Raw genomic sequence first — 26639 nt, forward strand, 5'->3', positions numbered from 1 at the left:
TTAAAAGTTTCATACCTTCACTTCCTGTGCATCTCAGGGGGAGAAATAAACCAAGAGACTTAACTGAAAGCCAGCTGAAACATATTTTAAGGCAATGAAGAAGAAACACTGCACTTCAGATCCAGATGGTTCCTAGAATCTCTCACAGTTAATGAAGAGGATCAGGTCCAAGTGACTGTGACCTCTATACTCCACAGTAAGTTAATCAAATTTGAGTTTATCTCCAGAAAAGCAGGTAGCTGTGGGTGATGATGACCACTTCAGCGATAGGCATACCCCCGAATCGTGATTCACTCTGCGGGGAGTCACCCTTACCCTCCCCGAGGACGAGTGGCAGGCGCAGGGAGGGACCTGCCGATGATGTCATGCCCCTGGACTGAGGGAAACAGACGCGAAATACCTGAGCAGTGGCAGAGCTGGAGAGGGTCTCTGCTGGAGACTCTGAGCTGGGCCTCCTGGATTCCCATAGCTCAACACCACAATCCATAGGCTCTGTCAGTCACAGCCAATCTATCAGTGTTCATCAACTACTGAAAAAAACACTGAGTAAATGTCAACTTTGGAAGGGCAAAGGAGAATTTATTTATTTTTTCAAGTTTTCATCAAGATCCCCTCAGGCAGTGCAGTTCTTCTATTCATAGGAAAAATGCCACTGCATAGCCGTCGCTTGGAAGCCAGCAGTTTTCTGTTTACATATTAAAATGGAATCCTACATTAGAACCCTCAACACAAAGGATTGTGCTAAACACCTTTTTCTTCCCCCCCCAAACGGTGGATTTGTTGGAAACGTTTTTGTTGAGGACCTTTGGCTTGAGAAAGGAACAGGTAAAAGATCTTTTGTTTAGACAGAAGTCTGCCCTTTCTTCCTCTGCCCGAGAGCAGTGAACACCGCAGCTGTGGAAACACTGAGACAGTGTTACATTCGGGCCGTTGGGCAGAAGCCCCCACCCCCACCCCCCCCCCCCCCAGCCCCCCGCAGCCCCAAAAGCCCACAGACCTGTTTTTCCCTTTATTATCTTTGAATGAATCCAGAGGGGCCGAGTGCCGGAGTGTGGCCCCTGGGGACCCCTGAGAGACACAGTGGAATATCACACACACCGGGGCCCCTGCATCCTGCTGACTGTGCACAGAGAGGATAAGGGGAGCAGACATAAGAAAGGAGAAACCAACCGAAAAAAAAGGGAGCGAGAGGTGCAGAAGATAAGAGGCAGGAACTGACTAACTCAAATCCTGGCCAGAATCTCCTCCCTACCCTGTGGGGCCACACACCCAGATTACTGTGGCCCTGGGCTAAAGGTTTATTAGGAGCTTGTGTGAGACCTCACAGGCCACACTGTACCGTAGCTTTAAATCCAAGAGGTCAGAGAAGATGGCAGAAAAGTTATCTTTAACCACTGAAATAACTGCAATTTTAATTCATCTCAAGTATGAAGAAATTATACTTGTGAGGGTTTCATGGTTGCCGATACATTATAATAGTAAACTAGCAGGCTGACTACAACACCCAAGACACCTAGCGAGCGAATCTGCACAAGTGCAGACCATGTTTAAGAGCCGTAAATGGAATAAGGTGCTGACATGCTTTTCATTTTTGGTTAACTGGAGGCATAGGCTACTCATTTTTTTCAGATTCATATATTCGGAATAAGGACTGACCCAGACTTTGCTTTTTGGAATAAAGTGTTGGAATAAGGTGGAATAAGGTGTTCACACTGGCTGTATAGTAACTGTAATACTTGAATATTCGGAATAAGATCAGAATGTGCACGTAAATGTAGTCAGCCTCAGCTTTACTTCCTTTACAACCCAAGTGCCATTATTTTAACACTACTGGTTTAAACACAGCTGGTGCTGACAGTGAGGAACAGTTACTGTACAATCACTGCAGTCCCTGTGCCTGTGCGGAGTAGATGTACTGTGACAATGGATAATGGAGTTACTAATGAGAATACACTCCTGAACTTTCAACATTTCAACCGTGACCACAGAAAACCATTCCTCAGCTAAAACATGATGTCAGACCTGGAGCAAGAACTAAGGGAAGTTTTACGTTTCTCGCCCTATTTTAAATGAAAACTTGTAGCGTTTTTCATTTATACATGGCTTCCTCCCGACACTCAACTGACTTGCCCCCTAAGATGTGTTCGTTGAATATGGAACATTTGAGTGCAGCGGTGAGCGTTTCCCTCGCCTCCCTGCCTTTGGAAAGCTGCTGCTGAGCGTCTATCACACGGCCTGCGGAGCACTGAATAGCGGGCCAGTGTATACGGCTCATTCGGGGGTATCAGCGTCTGGCCCGTGGCCCGGCCGTCTTGTAGCGGGAAGCCCCCGGGGCAGCGTTTTAACACAGGCGCGAAGCCCAGGCTCGAGCTGGGACCGCGGGGCTCGCTCCAGCGCTGACCTGGCGCTTATCCTGCCCCGGGGAGGTGCTCTTCCCCTGCGCCGAAAAGGGGGTGGAGGGGGCCGAGGAGCGCCAGGCGGGCAGGCTGCTGCTCCGATAGCGCGCGGCGGAAACAAATAGCATTAAAACAATAGTGTTATCAGGCGGGGAGGTTCCTGTCTCCACTTAACCCCTAATGCTCCCCCGCCAAACTGCTGGTCAGCAACAAAGGCCCCCGCACAATGGCTGCAGACTGCAGGATCGCCGCTCCCTTCAGCGCCTCGCAATGAAAGCACAAGCTGTGGTCAAATAAAAACACCAGCGGCTCACAGAATTCAGGTAAGTTTTACTTAAGTTTTACATAGCCTCTTTTTTTACATTATAGGGTTGATGACAATGATGAAGGAGTGTGATGTACCAGAGGATTAACAATGTGCTTGTAAAATGGGTATTAAACAAACCAAGACAGCTCTGGGCAGAGGGAGGAGGATAAAACAGACCTCTCAGAGCACTCTGCATCTTGGGCAATGGCTGGAGCGGGGCCAGGTCCACGGGCTCCCATCGAAGCTGACGTGCGTAAGGAACCCCTCCTCTCTCTCAGCCCATGAGCTCATGGTAGGGCCGAGATGCTGTTACAACTGGGAAGCTCGGGAAACTGAGTAAAAGGACTGAGATAGGATACCATGTAACAAATACGCACCAATAAATAACCCCGTTGGGACAACTATAGAAATATAAAATGTAACATAAAATCAACAAAAACATCATTAATGTGCTCACTAGATTCAGCACGCATTCACAATAATGCGTCCTGTTTTACAAGCGAAACCTGACGGGGTTCCACGCGTGATGATTCTGAAACGCATGGACTTGGAATGTCGCGCACGGCGAGGCGGCGTGCAGGAAGCGGGCCAGGGTCAGACCCTGGGAGGATACCACACAGGAAGGAAGTGGTCCCCTAGTTTCGGCTGCCCTGAAGCGCGTCTGTGAGGATCTTATTGTACTCTGCCAGTTGTTTGGTCACGGTCTTCACCACAGGACGGTAGTCACTTTCCATTCCCTTTGAGGCGATGACTGGAGGTGTGAGTTAGGGAAATGGGCACAGCCAAGCAGCACCTACTGGACATACTCTGGGTCTTGGGTGCCTAGCATACTTCAGCTTGTGGTCTATTTCAGTTTCCATGATTCTTCAAGGGCTATAATAATTATTTTAGTTCCCAAGATTCCCAAGAAGGCCTGTGTGATTAATCTGAGATCTACTTCATTCCCAAATCTCATTCAGCATTTCTCAAGGCCAACGGATGACTGTGTGAGTTTTAAAAATATTTTATCCAATTTATATCCTCACAACTGAAGCAAAGAACTTCATAAATTAAAGGTTTCTATTCTGACATTCATCATTTCCATGGTGTTTATAACAAACAAGGAACATTTCCCTTGTATGCTGTGACACAGCTGTGAGAGGTGTAACATGCTATGCATGCTTATGTGCTGTATAAAGTGTTGTGTTTGGTGTTGTCTAAAAATGATTAACCAGCAAACACTATGCTAAATCCAAAATGCTCATCTTAAAAAGGATACACTCCCTCATGACGAAGTTGTTTTGCTCATGATGTTGCCACTTCCTTTCCAGGTTGGTCAGCTGGGGAGAAGACAAGTAAAGTTAACCTACAGAAAACGAACACTGAAGCATCCAGGAAAACAGAAATACAAAGTAGGTTATACAGGGGTCCCGGGGATATTTCGTTTAAATTAAGTCCACAAAGGAAATACAATGAATGCAGTTGGCAGTGATGCGTCTGGCACAGGCTGGCCAGGAGAGTCATTGCTGAGCACTGAGCCAGGAGACACTGGGCCTCCCTGGCCAACACTACAGGTAAAACTGTGTTACCCCTGGAACCACAGCTGCCGCTGGTACAGTCAGGACTTTATCTGGACTGGTGGTGCACCACTTCATTAGGAACTAGTGACTCAATGAGGTAATAAGTACAGCATAATATCAGTGCTACATGGAAATAATCAGACATCACAAGACTAAGATACGACTAAAGGTAAATGTATAGGGGACTTGTACTACCACATAGCTGTGAACCATAACTAAAGTGGGAATTCAGGAGCCCTCTAAAAGGCTTTCTAGTGTCTTTTTCCACAGGTGACTCCAGTGGTGATCTAAGCTGTGTGTAAACCACGTGCGGCAGCCTAGCTCTGGACCGTTTGAGTTGTCCTTAATCAGGAGGCATGTGCATTCCTGCCTTATCAGCTGTGAACTTTGGCAGAATGCATCTGCTTGCCTCTGCAGAATGGCTTCCTCTGGCAGACAGCGAAGGGCTAGACCGTTTGGAGAGATTCTTCCACCCCTCATCTCTCTGCCATCACCAGACCAGGAGGCTTTGGCACGGAAAGGCTGGAGAAGCTCAGGCTTGCTGCTGTTAGCCACAGTGTCCACTCACCTGTGCGTGGGTCTCGTTTTCCTGCAGCTGGTTCTTCAGCGCCTCGTAGTCCTCATTCATCCTGTGCATGACCTTCCGGAAGGTGTCTCTTCTCTGGGCGAGGGACACCCGGTCTTCCTGCAGCCTCTGAGAGAGAGAGAGAGAGAGAGAGAGAGAGAGAGAAAGCAGGCACTCGCAGTGAGCCTATGCACAGGCCTTCCTCCCTCGGCACTTTGAGATAATCATTAAATATCACTGGAGGCAGCCGTACCATTCTGCAGGGCCTGGTCTTCAGGGAGCCAACCCAGCGCCAGGGCCAAATTAAACACTGCCGTACACATTTAATACAAACAAACAAAGGAAAATCTATAGCCAGGGAGATATTTCGCTGGCCATCAGCCAAACTATCTTATAGCTCAAGGTGTCTAAAAATCTGGGGAAAAGTTTGACAGTGTAAATGGTAAAGCAGGCCGGGCCGATAAACACATTCTTTCATTTTCCTACATAGGAAAAGGAAAAGCTGAGTACAGCCAGTGCCGTGGAGTTTTAACGTCCATCAGGATCGCCTTCGTATAAACGCTCAGAAAAGCAGTCATCAGAGAAGGTGTCAGATGGTGCTTTTCAGTGGAAGAAACATGACGTCCCCGTGTCAAACATTTCAGAAACACCCTTATTCTGCGCAAAGAGAGACCCAGTGGCGGAGAGGCCGCAGTGTTCCTAAAGATCGGTGGAAGTGTTCCTGTGGGTGAATTTACTCAACGGCAGCGCTATCTGGCACGTAGGAGGCGCTAAGGAAGCACGGAGCATCGGATATGTCTGTCAGGAGATTGAAGCCTTCAGAGGGGAAACAAGAGACTTGAAGTGATTCTCTTCCTGTGGACATATTAGCCTGCTGAGTCTTTACAGCCTGCCATTCAAATATTCAGAGAAACCACTGAAACCCGGATCTATTTAATGGTTAATATATATAGCAACGGCAATCAAATTATCCCCACTAATGCAAAGCTTGAAGGTATTCCCATGAGTCTGCTTGTTCTCTTTAACCAATCATATTCCTGCAGCCTCAGATGCCTAACTCTGTCCTCATTGTCAGCTTCACCCTGCCTGTAACTCACTCGCTGGGACTCACTCACAGGACAGTAACAGAAAGCAGTTTGACAGACAGTCCAAGCACACTAGGCGCCAGGCTCCGGTACCTTCTTCTTCTCCTCGCCGGCTGCCTTGAGCGCATCCAGGTTGCTGTAGGTCTCCAGGCCCTCGTTCATCTGCTGGATCTTCTCCTTCAGGCTGTCCAGCTCCGTGTTGATCTTGGCTTCCAGCTGCTCCACCTTCTGCAGGTCCTGCTGCAGGCGCTGGCTCTCTGGAGGGGCGCGCACAGGAACACGGGTACCATTCAATCTGCTTTTCATTACCATTAAAGCCCTGCCTCTCCCAGCAAGAGACACCCTTATAGTCAGAGCTGAGCATTCTGCACAGCACAGTTAACACTCTCCCAGGCCAGAATACTCAACTGTAACTCTCTAAGAGGGACCATAAGTGACACATTCAACATTCCTGTATCAGTTAAACTGATCTCTTTTAATGTTGCATTATTCATAAAGACTACATTAAAGCAATTAGAATGGTTAGAAGTTTGGATTTTTCTGTGTTTTTTTATCCTGAAAGTGATAGAAGTTATTTTACTGTCTGCCACAAGGCCGTGCTGACACTTCCCAACATTCCACTTCACCACAACATTCATTCTTAACATTGAAAGAAATGTTACAATTTCCTATCTATAAGTATATATCCTTATCATGTGGCTTCACAAACAATTTAAATGCAAGAAAAAAAGGTTTGCAAGGTGAAATATAGAAATGCTTACATTCTTTATGAATGTAAGCATTTCTATATATCCCATACTTCAAGGGAAAAATAGATAATCTTTTAATGTAAATAAAATTCTTAGGAGCTTTTCTGGGTTTGGATTATTACCTTTTTCATAAAGACTAACTGTTCTACAAACATTCACTTCCAATTCAATAGGGACTTGCAGTCCTTATTCACCATCCAGTTCAGGTATTCCACTGTAGTATCTGCTGCTGAAGCTCATCATGTATGCTCTTCAGATGTGGCCTCATTATGCCTCTCTCACCATGGAGCAGAGCAGTGCCACAGTGGGGGAGAAACCGCACAGGAAGGGCTCCACTGGCCACCAAGGTGGGAATCACGTATGCTTTGGTTTCATAACAGACTTTCTCTGAATTAACAAAGTGTGAGGTCCAGCAAAGAGCCACTACCTCTGCAGTAATTTTCCTGCACTGTGGGTATTTATATTACTATCAAAACAGCCTGATGGTCTTTACCTTTAGCCAGATTTATTACTAACAGACAGACACATGAAGAGAGAAGTGTACTGTGAGAGGGAACACCGTACTCCTGTTTTTAAAATCCAGACTAGGGTTACACTGAGAAATAAAGCCAAATAAAGATTATTATCCCGTTGAGCTTCAGAAACGATTTTGAGGCTGATTGGGTTTTTTTATTTCCTCTCACACGTTTCCGCTTATCCTCTCTCTCTCCTTTTTTGTTTTTGTTTTACGTGGCCACGGAGTGCACGGCAGACCCCTGGAGGGGGGGGTGGGGTATACAGCGTCAGGTTGCCGTGGACGCCCCAGCAGGGCTGGTTCTCTCTCGGAGCAGGAGCGTGGCTGTGGGGTGGGGGGGCGGGGGCAGGAAGGGGAAGCGGGCCAGTTCCTCCTGATAGGAACGCACCCAGGCCTCGTGTGTACCGAGCAGTAAAGAGTCACAGATTGCCCCATCAGCGCTTCTGTGCATTCTCTGGCTCTTCCTCCTGGGGCGCGCCCCTCTAGTCCGTCGTCCCGCCACCCCCCCATCCCCCCAGGGCTCTGCCCGCCGCAAGGCCTGCGCCCGGTGAACGCCTTGGCCAGGGTTACTGAAAACGTTCATAAAGGAACGCGACAGCGCGCTGTTGTGCTGCTCTGATAATCATCTGCCTGCCGCCTCTACCCGTCTCACAGGCAACACAGAGCTGGAATCACAATTGCTTCAGGCCCAACAATAGCGACTGAAATCAGGCAGCAGAGACCTCCTGCTGCAGAGCCAGTTCCACTGCCTTCCCTTATAACCTGTTCAGATTCGCTACGAGAAGAACTCTCTGAAAAAAAATACAAATAAATACACGAAAGGGAACAATGCCTGGCTGGCCCAGAATAGCCGGACCGAGGAAATGTCGGTGGATTTTTCGGTGGTGGCGATGAGACAGGACAAATTTAGGAAGACTACATCACAAGAGGCAGAGCACAAAGGAAGGAAACTGAGCAGGGATTCAGCAACAGTATTTACACTATTGATTTTATTTACCCAGCACACCCTGTTCTCTGGGCCTGATGAAAACCTTTTCATCCGCATCAAAATCATCTTAATTCTGCAATCCAGGATCTTCTCAATTTGGATGATTTGCATCTGTTTTTTAAAAGGTCAAGGAGCCTGGACGATACAGATCTGTGAATAATGAGGTTTACTGAATCTGGAAATCTAAATCTGGGCATGCCTGCAAGGATGGCAGGAAGTATCCAAGCATCAGAAAACCCAAAACTCTTATCAAAAGGAAGACATTTTAGACCACAGGCACATATGCAGGAGAAAACCCCACTGTGAGAGCAATAAAAAGCACTCCCGCTCACTGTCTACTAGAAGCAAAAGAGGAGGAAGAAACAAAAACCTAATCCAGATTTAGAACTCGATATTGCGGCTGTGTGGATTTGTATATGAATTCTGAGCCTTTTCAGGAGGTCAGAGGGCACATTAGCGATGTCTGAGGTCATTATATATTATTTCTGTAGGAAACCCTGAAAAGGACCAGCAGGGGTGGACGGCACATCTCCCATCCCAATACTGCCATAGAAGCCATGAGTAACGCAGAAGGAGGGCTGGTGAAGCTCTGTCGATGACTAAGCATGTTCCCACAGAGATCTGGCCCAGAAGCCACAAAGCCAGCCAGGCCTGGGGAAGAACGGGACTGGGAGACTGACCTGCAGACAAGCCCTTAGCGGTGTTCTGTGACTTGTGCATTTCAGTCTCCTTGAAGCTGAGGTCCTCTTGCATAGACTTCAGCTCATTGGCTGTGACAGACGAGATCTGCTTCATGCGATTCATGTTCTGCAGAAACAAGCAGACGAGAGCGCACACATTTTAGTTGCGCTCTGTTTTCCAGACGGGGCCAAGCACAACCAGTGACAGCTAAAAAGGTTCAGGAGTTAGTGTGGAGACTAAAGTGGGGGCAAGCAACAGGTTTGAGTAACACTGACGTTCAGTCTTCATAGCAATGAATCTGGGGAATTAACCCACAACCCTGTGGTTGTACAGAGGGTTGGAGCCCAAGCACCAGCCCATAAAATCTGACAGGGTTTAAACGCGGCCCTTACCCTGCTGCAGTGCTCCAGTAAGGCCACGATGCTGGCCTGCGTCTGCTCACTGCGCTCCAGCTCCTGAGCCTTGCTCTCTTCAAACGTCTCCAGAAAATCTGTTACAACACCAGCCCGTATTACAGCCATATCACACCAGCAAGGAGAAAAAAAAACCGACCGGTGGACAGAGAGAACAACATTAACACTTTAACTGTTCCCTGTAATTACTCTATTATGTTTACGATGCCCCGTATGGGCTCATATTCCTGAAATTCACTGTTAGCTTCTGGGTCCTGTAAGGCAAACAATGTACAAAGAACAAAATGTACCCCGCATATTGACAGCCAATAATAAACGGTCAAACTCACTGTCCATGTTCTCCTCTCTCTTCTTTAGCTCTTTGTACTTCTGGTTTCTTTCCCCTGCAAAGAAATAAAAAGGTATGACCAATATCCAGGAGAGTTGTAATCTGGACCTGACCATCATGGGTTCAAACCCCAGAAGGAAGGCCACAGTTGTACCCTGAGGAAGATCACTTTTTTGCTATTTCTTCATGCTCCTGGGCTACAGAATGTGTAAGATAAAAATACCGGATTGGTATCTGCTAGAAAAATAAACATACAATGTAAAAACATATAATGTGGTCAAGAGCCATCTGAGATATAGGAGCTATATAGAAACAATGTGGAAATGGAACATTGCAGAAATAATGTTCCATTTCCAGTTGTTTGGAGAATTTCTCTACACATGTTAATGGAGAACAGCTGCTGCATGTAAATAACAGCAGCATACCAACAGAAATACTACAGCTAAAGCTCATGGCCAGAAGATGATGTGCAGGTTGAGGGGTTTGGGTTTATTCAGGGTTGCCAACCATAAACTTGTGATTTTACAAACATGACAAAGTTGGACTATTTTTTACATACTCATCCATGACTTTTGGAATACTCGGCAGTCTTTTAGTCTTTGAATTTTGAACTTGGTTTTCTTAGGACTAGTTTCAGAGAAACAAGCTGTGATTTGGTATTTTCCTTTATTAAAATACAAAATTGGATATCGGTCTGCCATACTAGATTGTTTTTTAAAAAATTGAAAATGGCATACAAACTTTTTTGGACTTTTACTACAGTGTTTGCTCTTTTCCCCCCAATTCGCCATGCTTGATCTACAGCATGTCACTGTGTTAAATTGCAAAGGAAGTTTTGATATGTCAAAAGATGGACACGAAACTATAATTTCAATTTATCACAAATTACTAGCCACAGACAATATGCGTACGGCCACAAATTTATATTGACCACAATGATACTTTGGCGGATGATAGATATGCATGTCCCCCTCAGTCCAAATTTTTAAAGATAATTAAATATGAATATGCATAAATTGTGAAAAAGATATCTGAACACACCGCCTATATGTATCAGATTTATGTGCCACTACCACCCTTGGCACTACAACACCACTTCAAAATATTTTCACATATTTATTCATGATGTACCCTTCCCTTCTATCCAATACACACCAAAGTTGGAATGGATGGTATTTGGATTAGGATTGCAGTACGCATTCCATACGTGTCCACTGCATAAAGTCAGCCTCCTTCGTCCAAGCTGACTGAAAGGAGCACTTTCAAATTTTGGGGGGGAATTTTCATAGGTCTAGCTATCCTTAACTACGATTGTCAGGCACATTGACCTATCTATGCTCTTCATCAAACTAGGAGGAAATGGCCCAAATTAGGGGTGGGAATTTGGCATTCGAAGCCCCAAGTTGGGCGCCAAATTGTTTTTTATGGACTGTCCGTAAATTTACACATGGTTGGCAACCCTGGGGTTGTAATACCCTAAAACTCTCACAATAAAGGCAAAGTATTCTTACCATCTGGGCAAGAATAAGGAAGAGAAGCAAGAAGGAGAAGAAACGGAAAGAAACAAAAACAAGTTGATGGAATTGCTTCAGAGCACAACAGTGCAGGACAACACATGCACTTCTGACAAAAGGACCCAGGAATACGAACCGCTTTCTTGCTCTGAATATACGGAGTGAGCCCTTTCACATTGTTCACAATCTTATGACCCGATATGACACTGATTTAATACACAACATGCTGACCCCACAGCTCTGGAATGTTTACTTTCAAGTGCTTTTGTTCTTAACAGGAGACAACTGTTCATTTTCAATACAATAAAGAGCTGCAAATCTCCACGCAGAAAGGCTTTTCTGTGTTCCCTGAACAGGATGCTGTGAACTATTGAGGCAGCCTACTGCCTTGGACTTTGTCCAGAGGCATTTCTGGATTTATGATCCATTCACGGCCCAGCGCCTGGATAAGGGCGGACCCCCACGTCCCCTCGAATCTGCCCACGCTCAAAGGGTCGAAACACGCTGGTCCGTCCCGGGCCGGAGGCAGCCGCTAGCTTTCCTACCGAAGACGCCCATTGTGCCTTCATCAGTTCAACGGCCGGTAAGTACGCCGCGCGCGGCTCTGCCATGACAGTATGCCATGCGATGCTGTGCTGTGTCTGGCTCTACTGTGACACTGTGCTGTGTCTGGCTCTACTGTGTCTGGCTGTGCCGTGTCTGGCTCTACAGTGACACTGTGCTGTGTCTGGCTCTACTGTGACACTGTGCTGTGTCTGGCTCTACTGTGACACTGTGCTGTGTCTGGCTCTACTGTGTCTGGCTGTGCCGTGTCTGGCTCTACAGTGACGCTGTGCTGTGTCTGGCTCCACACTGACGCTGTGCTGTGTCTGGCTCTACTGTGTCTGGCTGTGCCGTGTCTGGCTCTACAGTGACGCTGTGCCGTGTCTGGCTCTACTGTGACACTGTGCTGTGTCTGGCTCTACTGTGTCTGGCTGTGCCGTGTCTGGCTCTACAGTGACGCTGTGCTGTGTCTGGCTCCACACTGACGCTGTGCCGTGTCTGGCTCTACTGTGTCTGGCTGTGCCGTGTCTGGCTCTACAGTGACGCTGTGCCGTGTCTGGCTCTACAGTGACGCTGTGCCGTGTCTGGCTCCACAGTGACACTGTGCTGTGTCTGGCTGTGCTGTGTCTGGCTCCACACTGACGCTGTGCCGTGTCTGGCTCCACACTGACACTGTGCCGTATCTGGCTGTGCCGTGTCCGGCTCTGAGCCGGGTCTGGCTGTACCTTGATGCTCCTCCATGTCATTGTCCAGCTGCCGCATTTCCTCATTGATCTGGCCCATTTTGTCCCGTATTTCAGTCAGCCTAGAACACGGGCAAATAATTAAAAACTGTGTGGAGGAGCCACATCTTTACGGATGATAATACTCATTATTATTAACTTTATCAGTAGCACGAGCAGCAGCAGTACGGGCATGGTATTATAAGTAAAATAATGGTGGTAAATATATTACAGTGATAAATAAATATATATATACACTGATAAATATATATAAAAATTGAAAATGTTTACTTACTGTCTTTCCATGCTAGCTATTTCTTGATTATCTTCTTTCACCTAAAGTGTAAAAAAATAGGCAAAACATTTGTGCATAAATTCATTTCACATAGCCTATAAGTGAGAAAATAGCTAAACAAAAGCAGCATTATATTAACACACAGTGTTTTTTCGAGTAGTGGTCCATCATAAGCAAGTTTCTTTTCGACAGCTAGATTTAGGTTACTTTTTTCTTACAAGCAACGTCTAAGTCAAGAATTTGTCATAACTGTTAAATGTATGTCGACTTAGACTCTCAGTCTGAAATACGAGTCGGTGCTTTTGACTTTGTAGGGTTGAATGGGTGGGGGGTGATACAGCAGCCCTGCCCGGGGCACAGAATTGCCTGTTTGAGGAGGTGCTCTCACTCCTCCTGAGGAGAGCCCAGGCTGACTGAGGGCTCACCTGTTTGAGGAGGTGCTCTCACTCCTCCTGAGGAGAGCCCAGGCTGACTGAGGGCTCACCTGTTTGAGGAGGTGCTCTCACTCCTCCTGAGGAGAGCCCAGACTCACTGAGGGCTCACCTGTTTTAGGAGGTGCTCTCACTCCTCCTGAGGAGAGCCCAGACTCACTGAGGGCTCACCTGTTTGAGGAGGTGCTCTCACTCCTCCTGAGGAGAGCCCAGGCTCACTGAGGGCTCACCTGTTTGAGGAGGTGCTCTCACTCCTCCTGAGGAGAGCCCAGGCTCACTGAGGGCTCACCTGTTTGAGGAGGCGCTCTCTCCCCTCCTGAGGAGAGCCCAGACTCACTGAGGGCTCACCTGTTTGAGGAGGTGCTCTCTCTCCTCCTGAGGAGAGCCCAGGCTCACTGAGGGCTCACCTGTTTGAGGAGGTGCTCTCACTCCTCCTGAGGAGAGCCCAGACTCACTGAGGGCTCACCTGTTTGAGGAGGCGCTCTCTCTCCTCCTGAGGAGAGCCCAGGCTCACTGAGGGCTCACCTGTTTGAGGAGGTGCTCTCACTCCTCCTGAGGAGAGCCCAGACTCACTGAGGGCTCACCTGTTTGAGGAGGTGCTCTCACTCCTCCTGAGGAGAGCCCAGACTCACTGAGGGCTCACCTGTTTGAGGAGGTGCTCTCACTCCTCCTGAGGAGAGCCCAGACTCACTGAGGGCTCACCTGTTTGAGGAGGTGCTCTCACTCCTCCTGAGGAGAGCCCAGGCTCACTGAGGGCTCACCTGTTTGAGGAGGCGCTCTCTCCCCTCCTGAGGAGAGCCCAGACTCACTGAGGGCTCACCTGTTTGAGGAGGTGCTCTCTCTCCTCCTGAGGAGAGCCCAGGCTCACTGAGGGCTCACCTGTTTGAGGAGGCACTCTCTCTCCTCCTGAGGAGAGCCCAGACTCACTGAGGGCTCACCTGTTTGAGGAGGCGCTCTCTCCCCTCCTGAGGAGAGCCCAGACTCACTGAGGGCTCACCTGTTTGAGGAGGTGCTCTCACTCCACCTGAGGAGAACCCAGGCTCACTGAGGGCTCACCTGTTTGAGGAGGCGCTCTCTCTCCTCCTGAGGAGAGCCCAGGCTCACTGAGGGCTCACCTGTTTGAGGAGGTGCTCTCTCTCCTCCTGAGGAGAGCACAGGCTCACTGAGGGCTCACCTGTTTGAGGAGGCGCTCTCTCTCCTCCTGAGGAGAGCCCAGGCTCTTGTCCTCGGCCTCCATGGCGTCCCTCCTCAGTTCCAGCTCCTGTAGCTTCTCGTGCAGGAGCACGGCCTCCTGCTTCACCTGGGAGTGGGCTATCTCCTGAGGACAATGCAGACACACCACGTTCATTCTCCTCACCAACACCGCCGGGCCACTCCTGTCACTCACTGATCAATCTCCAACCAGCGCTTTCCCTTATGATCTGCACAGTCATGGGCATTAAACCACGGATATCATATAACAGAACCAACTCCCTGCAAAAGACACAGCACACCAATTCAATTTAGACAGAACAGGGCATCCAACAATGTGGTTTGAATAGCAAGACTCCCTAACCTAAATATGTCCTCAGCTCTGTATAAATCTCCATAAGCTGGGCTAATAGCTCACCAGGGAACCTAACATACAAAGCCAATCAAAAAAGGAGAACACTGAAGCTCTTCCTAAGGTCATAGAACAGGGCCTGGAATAGCAAAGGCTATAATCAGTTCAAGGGTGGGTCTACTGCCAGAAAGCATCTTTATCCAAATCTTTTCTTTTTCCATTATTTTGCCTGCTTGCAATTTTATTCGTACTCACTGCCAACATTGTCTGTGTTTCCCACAGCTAGTACTCTACATTAATAACAGTTATGGCTTTGCTGGTGTATGTATATGGCACACGCTTTGATTTGTGTACATAGCGATCCTATGTGTGTGCGTGGTTATAGGCTGACATACTGCACTGTCAATAGGCATCCACCAGAGGGAGCCAGTTACTTCTGATAGCATGCCTCAAGTTCTCACAGTTCATGCATTTTTGGGGTAAAAACATCCAGAATTACAGCTACTAATATAAATTCCAGACATACACTGTATTTTTAAAATGTATACCAACAATGAATAACATGTCACACTGAACTGAATTTAGGCAAAATGTTAACAACTGAAAAGCAGTTGTTTGCTTTGCTCACATTAACATATTATTCAATGAATAATTTTACAGTTCTCGCATACCTTTGAAATTCCTACAGGAATGGAACCACTGTAATGGATACATTAAACTCTGCCAGTTCCCTGCAATGCAATATATACTTACAGAAACATTATTATATCACTACACTTTAAGCAAAAGGCCATGGCGCTTTAGAAGGGGCAGCAGAACTGTGTTTAATCGATCAGAGAGTGATACTCACTGCTTCCAAAGTCTCCTTTCTTGAGATGAGCGTATCAAGTTCCTGCTGCTGAGAATCCAACTCCTGAAAAGCAGGAAACACATCAGTTCTGCACTCTGCTCCAGCTCACAGTGCAATAAATGCTTTGGTGGCATTTTAATATTTTCATGTCATTTTGATAATTTATGGTTGTTCTTCAGGTTTCTTTGTGTTTTTTGCACTTGTACATTAATGTTAAAAATGTTAATTACCACAGAATTCAAAAAAGAAAATGAAGGAGGGGCTAGCAATTAAAAAGCTGTACAGACATAACTGACTATGTACCCGATATCAGCATGGTATTCTGACTGCAGAACACATATTATCCTGAATTAGCAACATCCACTATTTTATTATGTGTATGTAATATAGAAGACCCGAAATCAATCAGCTAAATTCACTGAAAAAGTACTCCTTCTGACCTGCATCACCAGTTCTGTGAACTGCTGTATCATGGAGCAATGCAATACTCCACAAAATACTTCCATTTCATTTCATAAATGTATTAATAGCTTCACTTAAAACTGTGCTGTATGACTGGATTACACGCTAACTACAAGCATGAAAATAGTTACAGAAAGTTGCTAAATGCAAATACATCTGTTATTATATTCATTTAATTTCAATGTTGACTGATTGCTTTCGGGGTTCCCTTTAATGCTTCACACTGTAAAACAGGAACTTCAGTGTTTGCCCACTCATTTCAGTTTCTCTGTAATGCAATAAGGATTAAGACTGCAGTATTGGTGTTTGTTTGTGGAGTTCACGTTCCCGGTAAACGTGCATTCAGTCAGACAGAACGTCAGTGCTGACCGTGTTCAGGTTGAGTGTTCACTGTAGCGCAGTGCGCAGTCAGACCTGCAGCAGCTCCTCGTTGCTGCTCTTCATCTCAGCGTACTTGGCCTGCTTCTCGGGGGCCATCTTCTTCACGATGTCATCGGCCGCCTGTTTCTCCCGCTCGATTTCCGCCTCCACCACCCGGATCATCTCCTCCTTCCTGGGAAGGCAGAGTGATGTCACTGTGAATCGGGTCTCATAACCACCAAATTCACAAACAACGGTGTGTTCCCAAAGGAACTGGACTAAACACTCTCAAACGTGTCTGGGAATGCCAACACAACTATGAAGTCGAGGGAAAGACTATAACGATTACAGCTTCCAAACAAATGAAAATCCCTGTGTTGGCACATGAAACAGTAATGTGCCTGAAAAAGCAGGAAGAGGTCCAAAGAAAATTCTATTTTTAAAACTTTCAAAATTACAAACGGGAATATTTGTATTTCATCATCGGCTTTTTAGATTATCAACTACATAAATTGAAAGACCCCACCAATGCATCTATTTATCACTGGAAAGTCAGTGGGTTTTTTTTTTACTACTGTAACCCACCAAACCTGACAACCAGAGGCGTCAGGCTTATCCAGCATTACAGTATCGATATCAGCACCCACACTGACCTAATTTCATACAGATTATGAAACATCATATTTTCTTGAAATAAAGGACATGACTATCAATTTCAATACTTTTATTTCTGATTTATAATGGTTTTGTTAAAAGCAATTCGTATCAAATATCAAATGCGTTGGTCATTCAGTTGCTGAACAGTGTGCCGGAGGAGAGAGCAACCCATTCACGCCTGGGTACCAGCACCTTGTTACCTACTGTCTGACAGGGGAGTTTTGGGAAGACAATGGCACAAAATGTCTATATTTCTTTAATGAGTCGATTTTGAATCCTAACAATGCACTTATCTTAAGCCCAGCTATTTGGGAAAAGTCGTAGAAGGTGGATGGTATTGCATTAGCGGTGTTGGAGTTAATTGCATTTCAAAGTACAAATGCCCAACGGCATCAGCTCTGGCCTTTGTAGTGTTAACTTGATGTACAAACTATATAGCATTTATCCATTAAAAGTAAAACAATACTGTGGTAGTGAAGTGCTTAGCACACAGCCGATAACATTATCAGCACACATACCATAAGCACTATAAGCACATAAGAAGCTTGTAACCAGGTTACCCCGCCCACCAGGCCCCGATAAGGCTTTATGTTTCCAGTTGAAACTGCAGAGTACTGTGACAAAATTTACACTAAAGAGTCCTGCCTGTACCCAATCAACCTTAACTTTGATAAACAAGTAAACATAATCTTCACCCTATTTCTTCACAAACTCTGCAGAGTTCTTTTTTGTGATCCATGGATTTGACAAACTGTGTTTGAGAAGAAAAAATAAATTGCTCTCAATTGTTAATCAAACTCAAGGTTAAATGTTAATTGAATCCAAGCCCATGTATGTAAGGGAAAATCTGTATAATAAACAAAAAGATCATTTGCAGGGTACCGGAGCTCATTACTGGAATGCTCGTGACAGGTTTCATAATAACCTATTTTTGACAGGTCTTCAGAGTTCAACTGTAGCATTTCAGCCCCAGTATCACACATTGAAGCACTGTGGTCAATCTTTAGCTAAATGAAATAGCTGAATTTTATTACTGAAGCCAAAGGTTTGTCACACCTTTCTCATTCAGTTCCAGATAGAACTTGTTCCAGGAGCACGTATTTCCCAAGGTAAGCACTTGTACATAATTATTTCAACCAGAGCAATTATATTATGTTTTTCACTCCACAAATTCCAGCGTAAAAGGTTGCAGTATTTGTAAATTTACAGGAAGATTACAGGACAATTTACAGGAATATTATCCCACGCTCAAATGAACACTGTCGTACTGTAGACGGTTAGCCCATTACAGATGGTTTAGAACATAACGGTAGGTCCTTGGAGCAAGTGGTTGAATTTAATTTTAATTTATGGACTATGCTACACAGTAAAATATTCTGTTCATACACAGCACATTCCCACTGCTCCTTCAGTCTCTGTATAGTGTGGCCTTTGAGCACTTCTTATCTCATGGAACTATGTCATGGCATCTGCCCTTGGAAAAAAATACTTCAGATTGTTGCTTGAACATGAAGTCGTTTGTACTTGGATATACGATGTTGTTTTTTCTTAAGATATCACAAGATGTTATTTAAAAACACCAAAGTTTCTCTGGAGTTGTTCTGTTGTACCATTCCTGTTATACTTAATAGCCTCGTCATTTTATGTTGCTGCCTGTATTTTATGAAAGTACTACTCTGAACATAAATCTTTCCTCAATATTATCTCAGTATGAAATACTGCTCAGTTTTATTTTTCTCCAAAACAAATATAACACCCTGGCAACTTTTTTGATATCTATAGATGACAATTTAAAGTCTTGTTTTTGAACTTGGACTTGGTCAAAGTCCAGGAACACATTCTTTTGTCTTGTTTCTCACAAGATCTCAAGATTCTGCTCCGTTCCCTTCCATAGTTCACTGGATCATTTTACTTTTGTGGTTCATACAGTATCTCTTTCAAACTGCTCTGTTTTTGCCTGCTGAGGTGTCAAATGTCCTGCTCACTTTTCCTGTGACGAAGGCTTTTTTAAAAAAAAACTTTTCAGTTTACCTGTAACTGGTTCCTAAGAGCAAACCCTTAGAGATTTCACAGAGCTGATTTTCTGACCCGGTGATGTGGCTGCACTCACGGCTCCGCATTCAGCGTTTACACCGTGAGGAGGAAATAAACAGCTGTCCTCCTCATGCCAACTACTCTGCACTTCAGCAGAAAATCTCTCATTTCTCCACAACACTCTCGCGGTGACCAGGAGCACAAGCGTGCACAAACAGGCACAAACAGGCAGGCTGCGTGGAAGCAATGAGAGAAGTGTGGGCCGCAAACAAAGCAGCTCTTTGTGCCGCATTTATAGCTTTTGTTCTAACTCAGCGTTATTTGTTATTGCGACAGTGACTTCTCTGGGACTGCGTGAGAACCGTTGAGATGTGCGCACATACGCGCTAACGCCGTCCAAAGCCACCGCTCACCCGAAATACAGAGAGGAGCTCAAAGTGCACCTTAATGTGAGCGACTCCATCCCCGCTATCAAAGGGACTTCAGCGCTGCTGCACCAGGTGTTGGTTTGTGTCGCACCACGTATGTCATCTGGAGGAAAGACCATGTTTGTCAGTGGAATACTGCTCCTGGGGCTGGGCTGTGTGCTGACGGCATCGACACCAGCATCAAGTGAAAATGGGCTGGTAAGTTACACTCTCTGAGTTTACATTCTCACATATTATCCAGTTTTCAAGATATAAACCACTAGACGGTGCAAAAATAGTACAGTGTATACACATTTGCTGTTCATACTGTCGTTTTTTAATAAATATACCATTTTGCACACACTTTTAATTGTGAGAAAGTCATTAAATAAACCTTTTTAGTGACGCTTTAATTTCTGTTTCATGATGAATCCACATTATATATATATATATATATATGGATAAGTGTCAATTAAAGACCTGCAAAGTTATAACCGGTTCTTCATCCAAACAATTCTCCATCCTATTTGTCCTTACAAAAAACCTGGTGTCCAATTAAAAGACAGCAGTAGGATTACAGCCCCAAAAATAATACAAAACAAATTTCTGAAACAATACCACCTACTGTTTCTCCTTACAGGACACCAACTTTTACAACAAGACGCTGCGGCTCATTCCTCCCCACCTTCCCTCAAACATCACAGCGCTAACTCTGAGCCGCAACCTCATTGAGATGTCAGAGGAGGACATCGGGACGCTAAAAAATTACACCAAACTGACGGAGCTCCATCTTGACAACAACAAGATAAGCGCTTTGCCCGACCACATCTTCGACAGCCTCTCAGACCTGAGGATCTTCAACTTGTCTGGTAACAGCATCAGCAGAGTGGAGCCCCATGCCTTCAAGGTCCTGGGAATGCTGAAGGCGCTGGACCTTTCCCACAACCCCCTACAGTCCCTCCCGCCGGGGGTGTTTGCCAGCCTGACCAGCTTAGAGAGTCTCTCCGTAAAAGACTGCACCCTGCGGTCACTGGAGAAGGACACTTTCAGTAACCTGGTTAAGCTAAGGCGTCTCGACCTGGGGGGAAACGCCTGGAACTGCTCTTGTGACTTCCTGGAGATAATAAGAAACTCGGGAGCGGAGATCAGTAAGCCTTTTTCCTTTCCCTAAGAGCCATGTAACGATTTAATGTCAACTGATGGTCAAGCTATGGTAAAGGGAATCACTTATTCTTATATTCTTAATGTAAAATGACTCAGCACAAACACCGGCTGACAGTATCAGTAAAAGTACAGGAGAGACCTGTGGGAACAATCTCAGCTAACCTGCCATTACGTAGAACTGAAATGGATATCATATCATGTACACTAATACATCTGCAATACCATACGCAGCTGTATATAAATAAAGGTGCTAATCATGATACAAAATATTATAGATTATTTCTGCCTCTCCAAGGACCAAGAGCTCTGATAACATTAACACTGAAAGAACTCTTAGTATTCTCAAATACTACAGTATCACTCGCTGAATTATGGCTTATATTTAATTGATCCATTAAGACACTGTCAGTCCAACACTGACCAGCATTTGAGTGAAATCCATTGACTGTGTTTCTGCAACAGGCCCGGGGGCTGCCTGTGCCAGCCCAAAGGACAGAGAAGGTAAAGGCCTCCTGGACAGAAGCTTCTGCGTTCCCAAGCTGACCACAACAAAACCGCCCGTGACCATTAAAGCGAGCTCAACCCAGACAATGAAGACGCTCACTCCTGGACGAAACAGCAGCCCCAGCTCCATGAATAGAGGTAAACATGAACGCTGCTCGATCGGGCACCTGCGAGCAGCACCAGAAGCGCCTTCCTCCTGCTCGTGTCTGAGCGAGCCTGACTAGCAAACTGTGCTCTGATTAAACACAGCGCAGTTTCAGCTTCAGAGCAGAGCATGTGCTCATCTGCACTCTCCTGATTCCATAGCCGGGGGTCCCGTTAGGAGCGCCAATACACAATTGGACATTCCAAAGTGGAAGAAAATGGGGGAGAAAGCCAAAAAAAAAAAAAAACACAAATATCGGTAGTGGTATGCGGTAGAGCTTTTCTCCTAAATTGCATGTCCAAAGTCAGACTGAGTTGGCTCTGTGTTTGGGTTTGTTGCAGCTGCCCCTGCCCCGACTGGAGGTGCCCCTCCGGGAGGGAGCACCTGGAAGTTCCTAGCGGGCGTGCTGGCGACGGCCCTCGGCACATCCACGCTCCTCGTCTGTGCCGTCAAGGCGCCCTCCTGGTACAAGCTGCTCTTCAACTACCGCCACCAGCGTCTCCGCGAGGAGGCGGAGCCCAACGTCTTCACCACCGGGCGCTACTCCACCTTCAGCCTGGACACGGAGCAGACGGAGATCAGCGCCCAGGAGCTGCAGGTGCAGCTGGAGGTGGAGATGGACGACGAGGACGGCTACATCGAGGACCGCTACATCGAAACAGCGGACTACAAACCGGTGGACGACGCCTGAAAGGTAGCGCCCAGGTCACCGGCCGCAGACTGCAGGTGAAGTGGGCTTGAGCCTGGCTAACGGATACAACCACAGAGGACTACAGCTAAATCCAGGGGACTCTCATTGACCTACACTTTTGATTGAACTCAAAACACTTTTTATTTTGAAATGCATCAAAAATATATCTAATGAGACTGAAAAACAAGAAAACAACAGTGACCAGCAGCACTGTTCTCAATGCTTCACACAAAGGGTATATTTTTCTTCCAGCATGACAAACCACACCACTAACCAATAAGTTAAGTTTAGCACAACACCAAGGACCTCCACTTGCATCCTGACTGCTCAGGGTTTAAGCACAGAAATGTGTTTATTTAAAAATGATTCCCAGTAAACAGACCAGGAATGATGACTTTCAAAATCAAAGCTTGCTTCAGACACACAATCTATTATGTATATCTGGTAATTCCTTAAATCTTCCTATGTTTTGACAACAGAGCAATAAACCTGCAGACTGTGTTTTCAGAAAGGGGCTTATGGGATTGAAGAGATAATACAGAGATGAGACTTCCCTTTGCTAGTAAAGTATCATATCAGCCTTTCATTCAATCTTGGCAAGCTACACATCTCAGTTTCCCATTTTAAGTAAACAACCTCACCTTGATCAGGTAACGTCCTTTTCTGACTGATGTCTGATTTTTTTTATAGGTCATTAGACCAATATAAAAGCCTTTAGAATTCAGAAAGTGCAAGCCACTGATTGATTTTGATGGCAAAGCAGAGCTTGAGATTCTGGAGTTCAAACTTCTACAGTCTACGCAGAGCAAACAACTCTCACTTAGCTACAGGTCAAAATGAGGACAACTAGTATGAAGCCAAGAATAACTGCATTAGAATGACAACATCACTTTCCCGTATTTAGTTTCCAAAATGTAATGTTTACACAAACTTAGAAAAGCTTATAGGGCTACCTTAATGCAAGGTTAGCCGGCACAGTTTAACATTAACCAACAGACATCGTACATTTGAATAATGCAGATACTTACCATTAGCAACTAAAATCTACATTAAACATTAACAGGCTTGCCAAACACATTTTAAATAATATTATCCAGGTAATTTATCTAGCTTACAGTACAGTGCAACCTTCTTGCACCAATACAGTATCGGATGTAGGGACAGTGAATGATGAAACGATGTAAAGTCATGGGACAAAACTGCCTGTATTCAAATATTGCTAAAATACTCCTTATGTAATACAAATATCACTCAGTTAAACCACAAAATATTTCACGAACTGAATATTGCTATTAATATCATTATTAGTGGCAGGTAATTGTTTATTTTTCCTTTTCTTGTCAGCAAAACAAATGACAATAAAAGCCATTTTCATTTTCAGTTTGTGCACACATTGTGGCTCAAACATTATTTTGAGTCATTCGTGTTGAATCACAGCAATCGAAGCAAAGTACACGCTTTCATAGCGTATAGCTAGCTATCTGTCTGTGCCATTTACATAAATAGCTATTTATCATATGCAGCAGATTCAACTTTAATTCCACATGGATTATGATTTTGTTTCAAAATTTGTGACAACAATTACTGATCAGACGGAATTAAGATTCATATATTATATTAGTGAATAATAGATAACATTTTGCATAGTACTTACTCCCGTCTCTCTGTGAAAATGACATCCATACTTTGAGCTTCACGATCATTCTGGGCTTTCAGCTGCACATAAAACAGTCAATCATTAGTTTTATAGCTCAACTGACTCATTATATCACTGATCACAAATATTATAAATTTGTAAAGGCTTTTGGCCAAAACCAATTTCACCCACCATATTGAAGTCATTCATTACTTCTTCCATCTCAGTATTGGTGTTCAGTTTGTCCACAAGCTGCAATTAGAATTAAAGTATCAGAAGACTGCACTGTAATATAGGGGAGCCCAACTCAAGGCCTGAAGGGCCGCAGTGTCTTCAGGGACTGTCTGTGGTTTCCTTTCAGTTCGTTGCCAATTAAGGCCTTGAAAACAAGATGCATGGATTCTGTGTGGACAGACACCGCAGCACTGCAAAACTGGATTGTGACACCTGTGCTGGAATCCATGGCTTAATTTTTTCCCAACTACATACGAAAACAAAGTCACAGCAATACTGTGTTAACATATTTTAAATTCACAAAAAACATTTAAAATGCACGCAACAGGGGGCTGCTGTGAGGGACACCCTGTTAATGCACTGTTGTAGTTCACAGATGGGCCGAAGCACCAAACCAGGACCATCATCACACTCTAGTGAAATCCAATGGCTGATCAGAGGCCTGTTATATGTCTGTCAGAACTGCACATGAAGTGTATTAATCCGACTCATGCCTGTGCAAGCTTGGCTTGCGGGCTGAGGTGTGAAAAGAAGCAGACATTTCAGTGGATTCAATAGGCCACTGAGTGAATTTAAAAGACAAATTACCATATTATAATCTGCCAGTTGTCCCTGAAGGTCTTTTATTTCACCAGCAAGTCCTTCGGCTCTGAAAAGATATGAAAACATTGGTGACCTTCTTCCTTAACCATCACTAATTCAGTTAGACTGATTAAAAAACGAAAGAAATTGCAGTTAAGCAAACTACAGTTTAAACTAACTGGGCTGGCACTTTGAGGTCTATGTGTGTATTGGGTTTTCATTTATGGTAAGGTCCACATCAAGAACAGTCTACATCTGGGAAACAATATGGTACTAAATGTAGACGTACATCTTCTCATAGGACAGGTAAACAGAGTTCTCCTGGTTGAAGTTTTCAATTTCCTTTTGCAATTTACTGGACTCAGTTGTGAGTTCATTGATTTTACTCCTGTAATGAAAGAAAACAAACAAGAAAATGCATTACCACGAGAACAGATGTAGGCTGATTTTAGAATAGATGGTCATGCACAATATTATAGTTTACCTGAGTATTCCGAGGTAATATGATTTATCCAGGATTTGCCTCTGAGGTCCTAAGGCATTATGGTAAGTTAGTTTAACAGACATCAAACATAACAGAATAAAGAGAAACTGCCAGGAACAGAAACAAAATGTAACCCTCCAACATCTTATTTCTACAGATCACATGCAACAGTTGAATTAAGAGAAAATAGGATAACGTTAATTTGACTCGACAAAACAAATATCAACAATTCACATTTCCATTTCATTGCAGGGCAGATTAGCTGGGGAAAAAATGACATTACCTTTCATCCCGGTCTTCATGCCACTCAAGCCCTGCTGAGTGACAGGTCGATCGGCCACTTTGATCTGAGCAGACAGGACCCCTGGAGTAGCCAAGGGCCCTCCCCTAGTCCCAGGCCGACCAGTCCCCGGAACCATCTATAACATGTGCGCATTATTTTTAAAAATATGTAAATTCCCTACACTGTTAAGGTGACAAACGAAACCATATGACCCATGTCCTCCCTTGATATTTTCCTTATCAATATAGTAACAGTGCAATCTCATTTCAATTAATCTCTACCTGATTATCCTATTCCCTCAATCCCTAGTATTTACACTATTCAACACCTCATTTATAGCATACATTTTCTTTACACAGGTACCTCTTGAATAACACCTATTTTTAATAATATAATTGGCTTTCTAACTGAAATGGACCTGGAACTACCTCTGCAATAGACTGGAGGTGTGGTAAAGCTGCGACTGCCTGGGCCAATCAGGATACATTCTACATTACCTTTAAATGACCAGTAGGGATGCAATGCGTATATGACAAAAATATGCCGCACACGTCATGTAGCTAAGCTTACCCCTGTCCCCACTCTGATGGCTGTCTGTGGAGGCCTGATTGCCGTAGGGGGTCTTCCTGCTCCAGGTGCCAAACCTCCACGACTCATCGGTCTACCGGAGGGTGGTCTTTGTGTCATGACGTTGCTATGATGTTCAGAACTTGGCACTAGCTGGTCACACAAACATAAAACATATCTAGATTGGCAAGGCTAGATATAGCTACTTGTAACACTGTGAAATAGTATTGTTCGGTGTCAAGTTGTAACATTACTGTAGGTTTACGTTTCCGAACAGGCAGCTAGCTAACCTTAGTTATTATTCTAGTTATTCTGTATTTTCTGTATGGTGGTAGAAAGACATTTTATTTTCCTTACATTTGGACTTTAGCTCATGCTCTATCAATATTACGTTACCTTAAGATACCTTAGTTGGCTAAAACGTTAGTTGCGCGTATAGCCAAAGTTAGACAGTATAACAGAATTATCTAGAGAGCAATAACTTAGATAGCAGTCAACAATGCTAGCTAGATAACAATTACTAGCGAAACCTATCTGGCTATCTAGCTAGTTACGCAGCGAACGGTTAACTGGCTAGCTTACTAGCAACAGTGTTCGACTTCCCATATTAGTTTTCGTTAGACATATTTACCTTTTTAACTATTTAAATCCAATACCACAAACTAATCATCAAGAAACTGCTTAAATAGCCAGCGTTCCTCCCGGGCAAAATGCCAAAGAAAAATATTGTCTTCGGCTTTCTTCACAGTTGTTATTTCCCCTACACGCTCTCCCAGCGTTTCCCAGCAACCATGGAAGGTATTTATCGCGAGAACTACATTTCAGAAGCTGAGACTCATCTTCCACTTGTGCTTCAACTTGGAATTCTCCAGGGGCTGTCCACAGAACTGACAGTATAGCACACTTCTCTGTTTCACTATTAGTAATATAGTTTCCGCTGAGTATG

At 44.8% G+C, this 26639-nt stretch overlaps 2 protein-coding genes across 3 annotated transcripts; one reads left to right on the forward strand and one right to left on the reverse strand.

Annotated features, from left to right (window-relative positions):
- Positions 1–2706: 2706 nt before the first annotated feature.
- On the reverse strand, positions 2707–26628 carry ift74 (intraflagellar transport 74). Its single transcript, XM_064308607.1, has 20 exons — positions 26325–26628; positions 25697–25846; positions 25127–25262; positions 24844–24892; positions 24649–24747; positions 24366–24426; positions 23736–23795; positions 23562–23623; positions 16360–16498; positions 15484–15546; positions 14265–14408; positions 12660–12700; positions 12368–12447; positions 9587–9640; positions 9237–9334; positions 8844–8970; positions 6006–6169; positions 4831–4956; positions 3962–4022; positions 2707–3454 (listed from the first exon to the last, which is right to left on the reverse strand). Exons 2-20 carry the CDS (start codon positions 25811–25813, stop codon positions 3339–3341), a joined length of 1797 nt encoding a protein of 598 aa, XP_064164677.1. The 5' UTR covers positions 25814–25846; positions 26325–26628; the 3' UTR covers positions 2707–3338.
- Positions 11033–23287, forward strand: LOC135239735 (leucine-rich repeat-containing protein 19-like). Of its 2 annotated transcripts, none has more exons than XM_064308621.1 (5): positions 11033–11682; positions 19333–19622; positions 20044–20551; positions 21030–21209; positions 21558–23287. In XM_064308621.1, the coding sequence occupies exons 2-5, from the start codon at positions 19521–19523 to the stop codon at positions 21905–21907; spliced, it is 1140 nt and encodes a 379-aa protein (XP_064164691.1). In that variant the 5' UTR covers positions 11033–11682; positions 19333–19520; the 3' UTR covers positions 21908–23287. The 2 variants fall into 2 exon arrangements, with proteins under 2 accessions (XP_064164691.1, XP_064164690.1); XM_064308620.1 differs by lacking the exon at positions 11033–11682 and adding an exon at positions 17966–18071.
- Positions 26629–26639: the final 11 nt, after the last annotated feature.

This window comes from Anguilla rostrata, chromosome 14 (assembly GCF_018555375.3).
Source record: "Anguilla rostrata isolate EN2019 chromosome 14, ASM1855537v3, whole genome shotgun sequence".
NCBI lineage: Eukaryota > Metazoa > Chordata > Actinopteri > Anguilliformes > Anguillidae > Anguilla > Anguilla rostrata.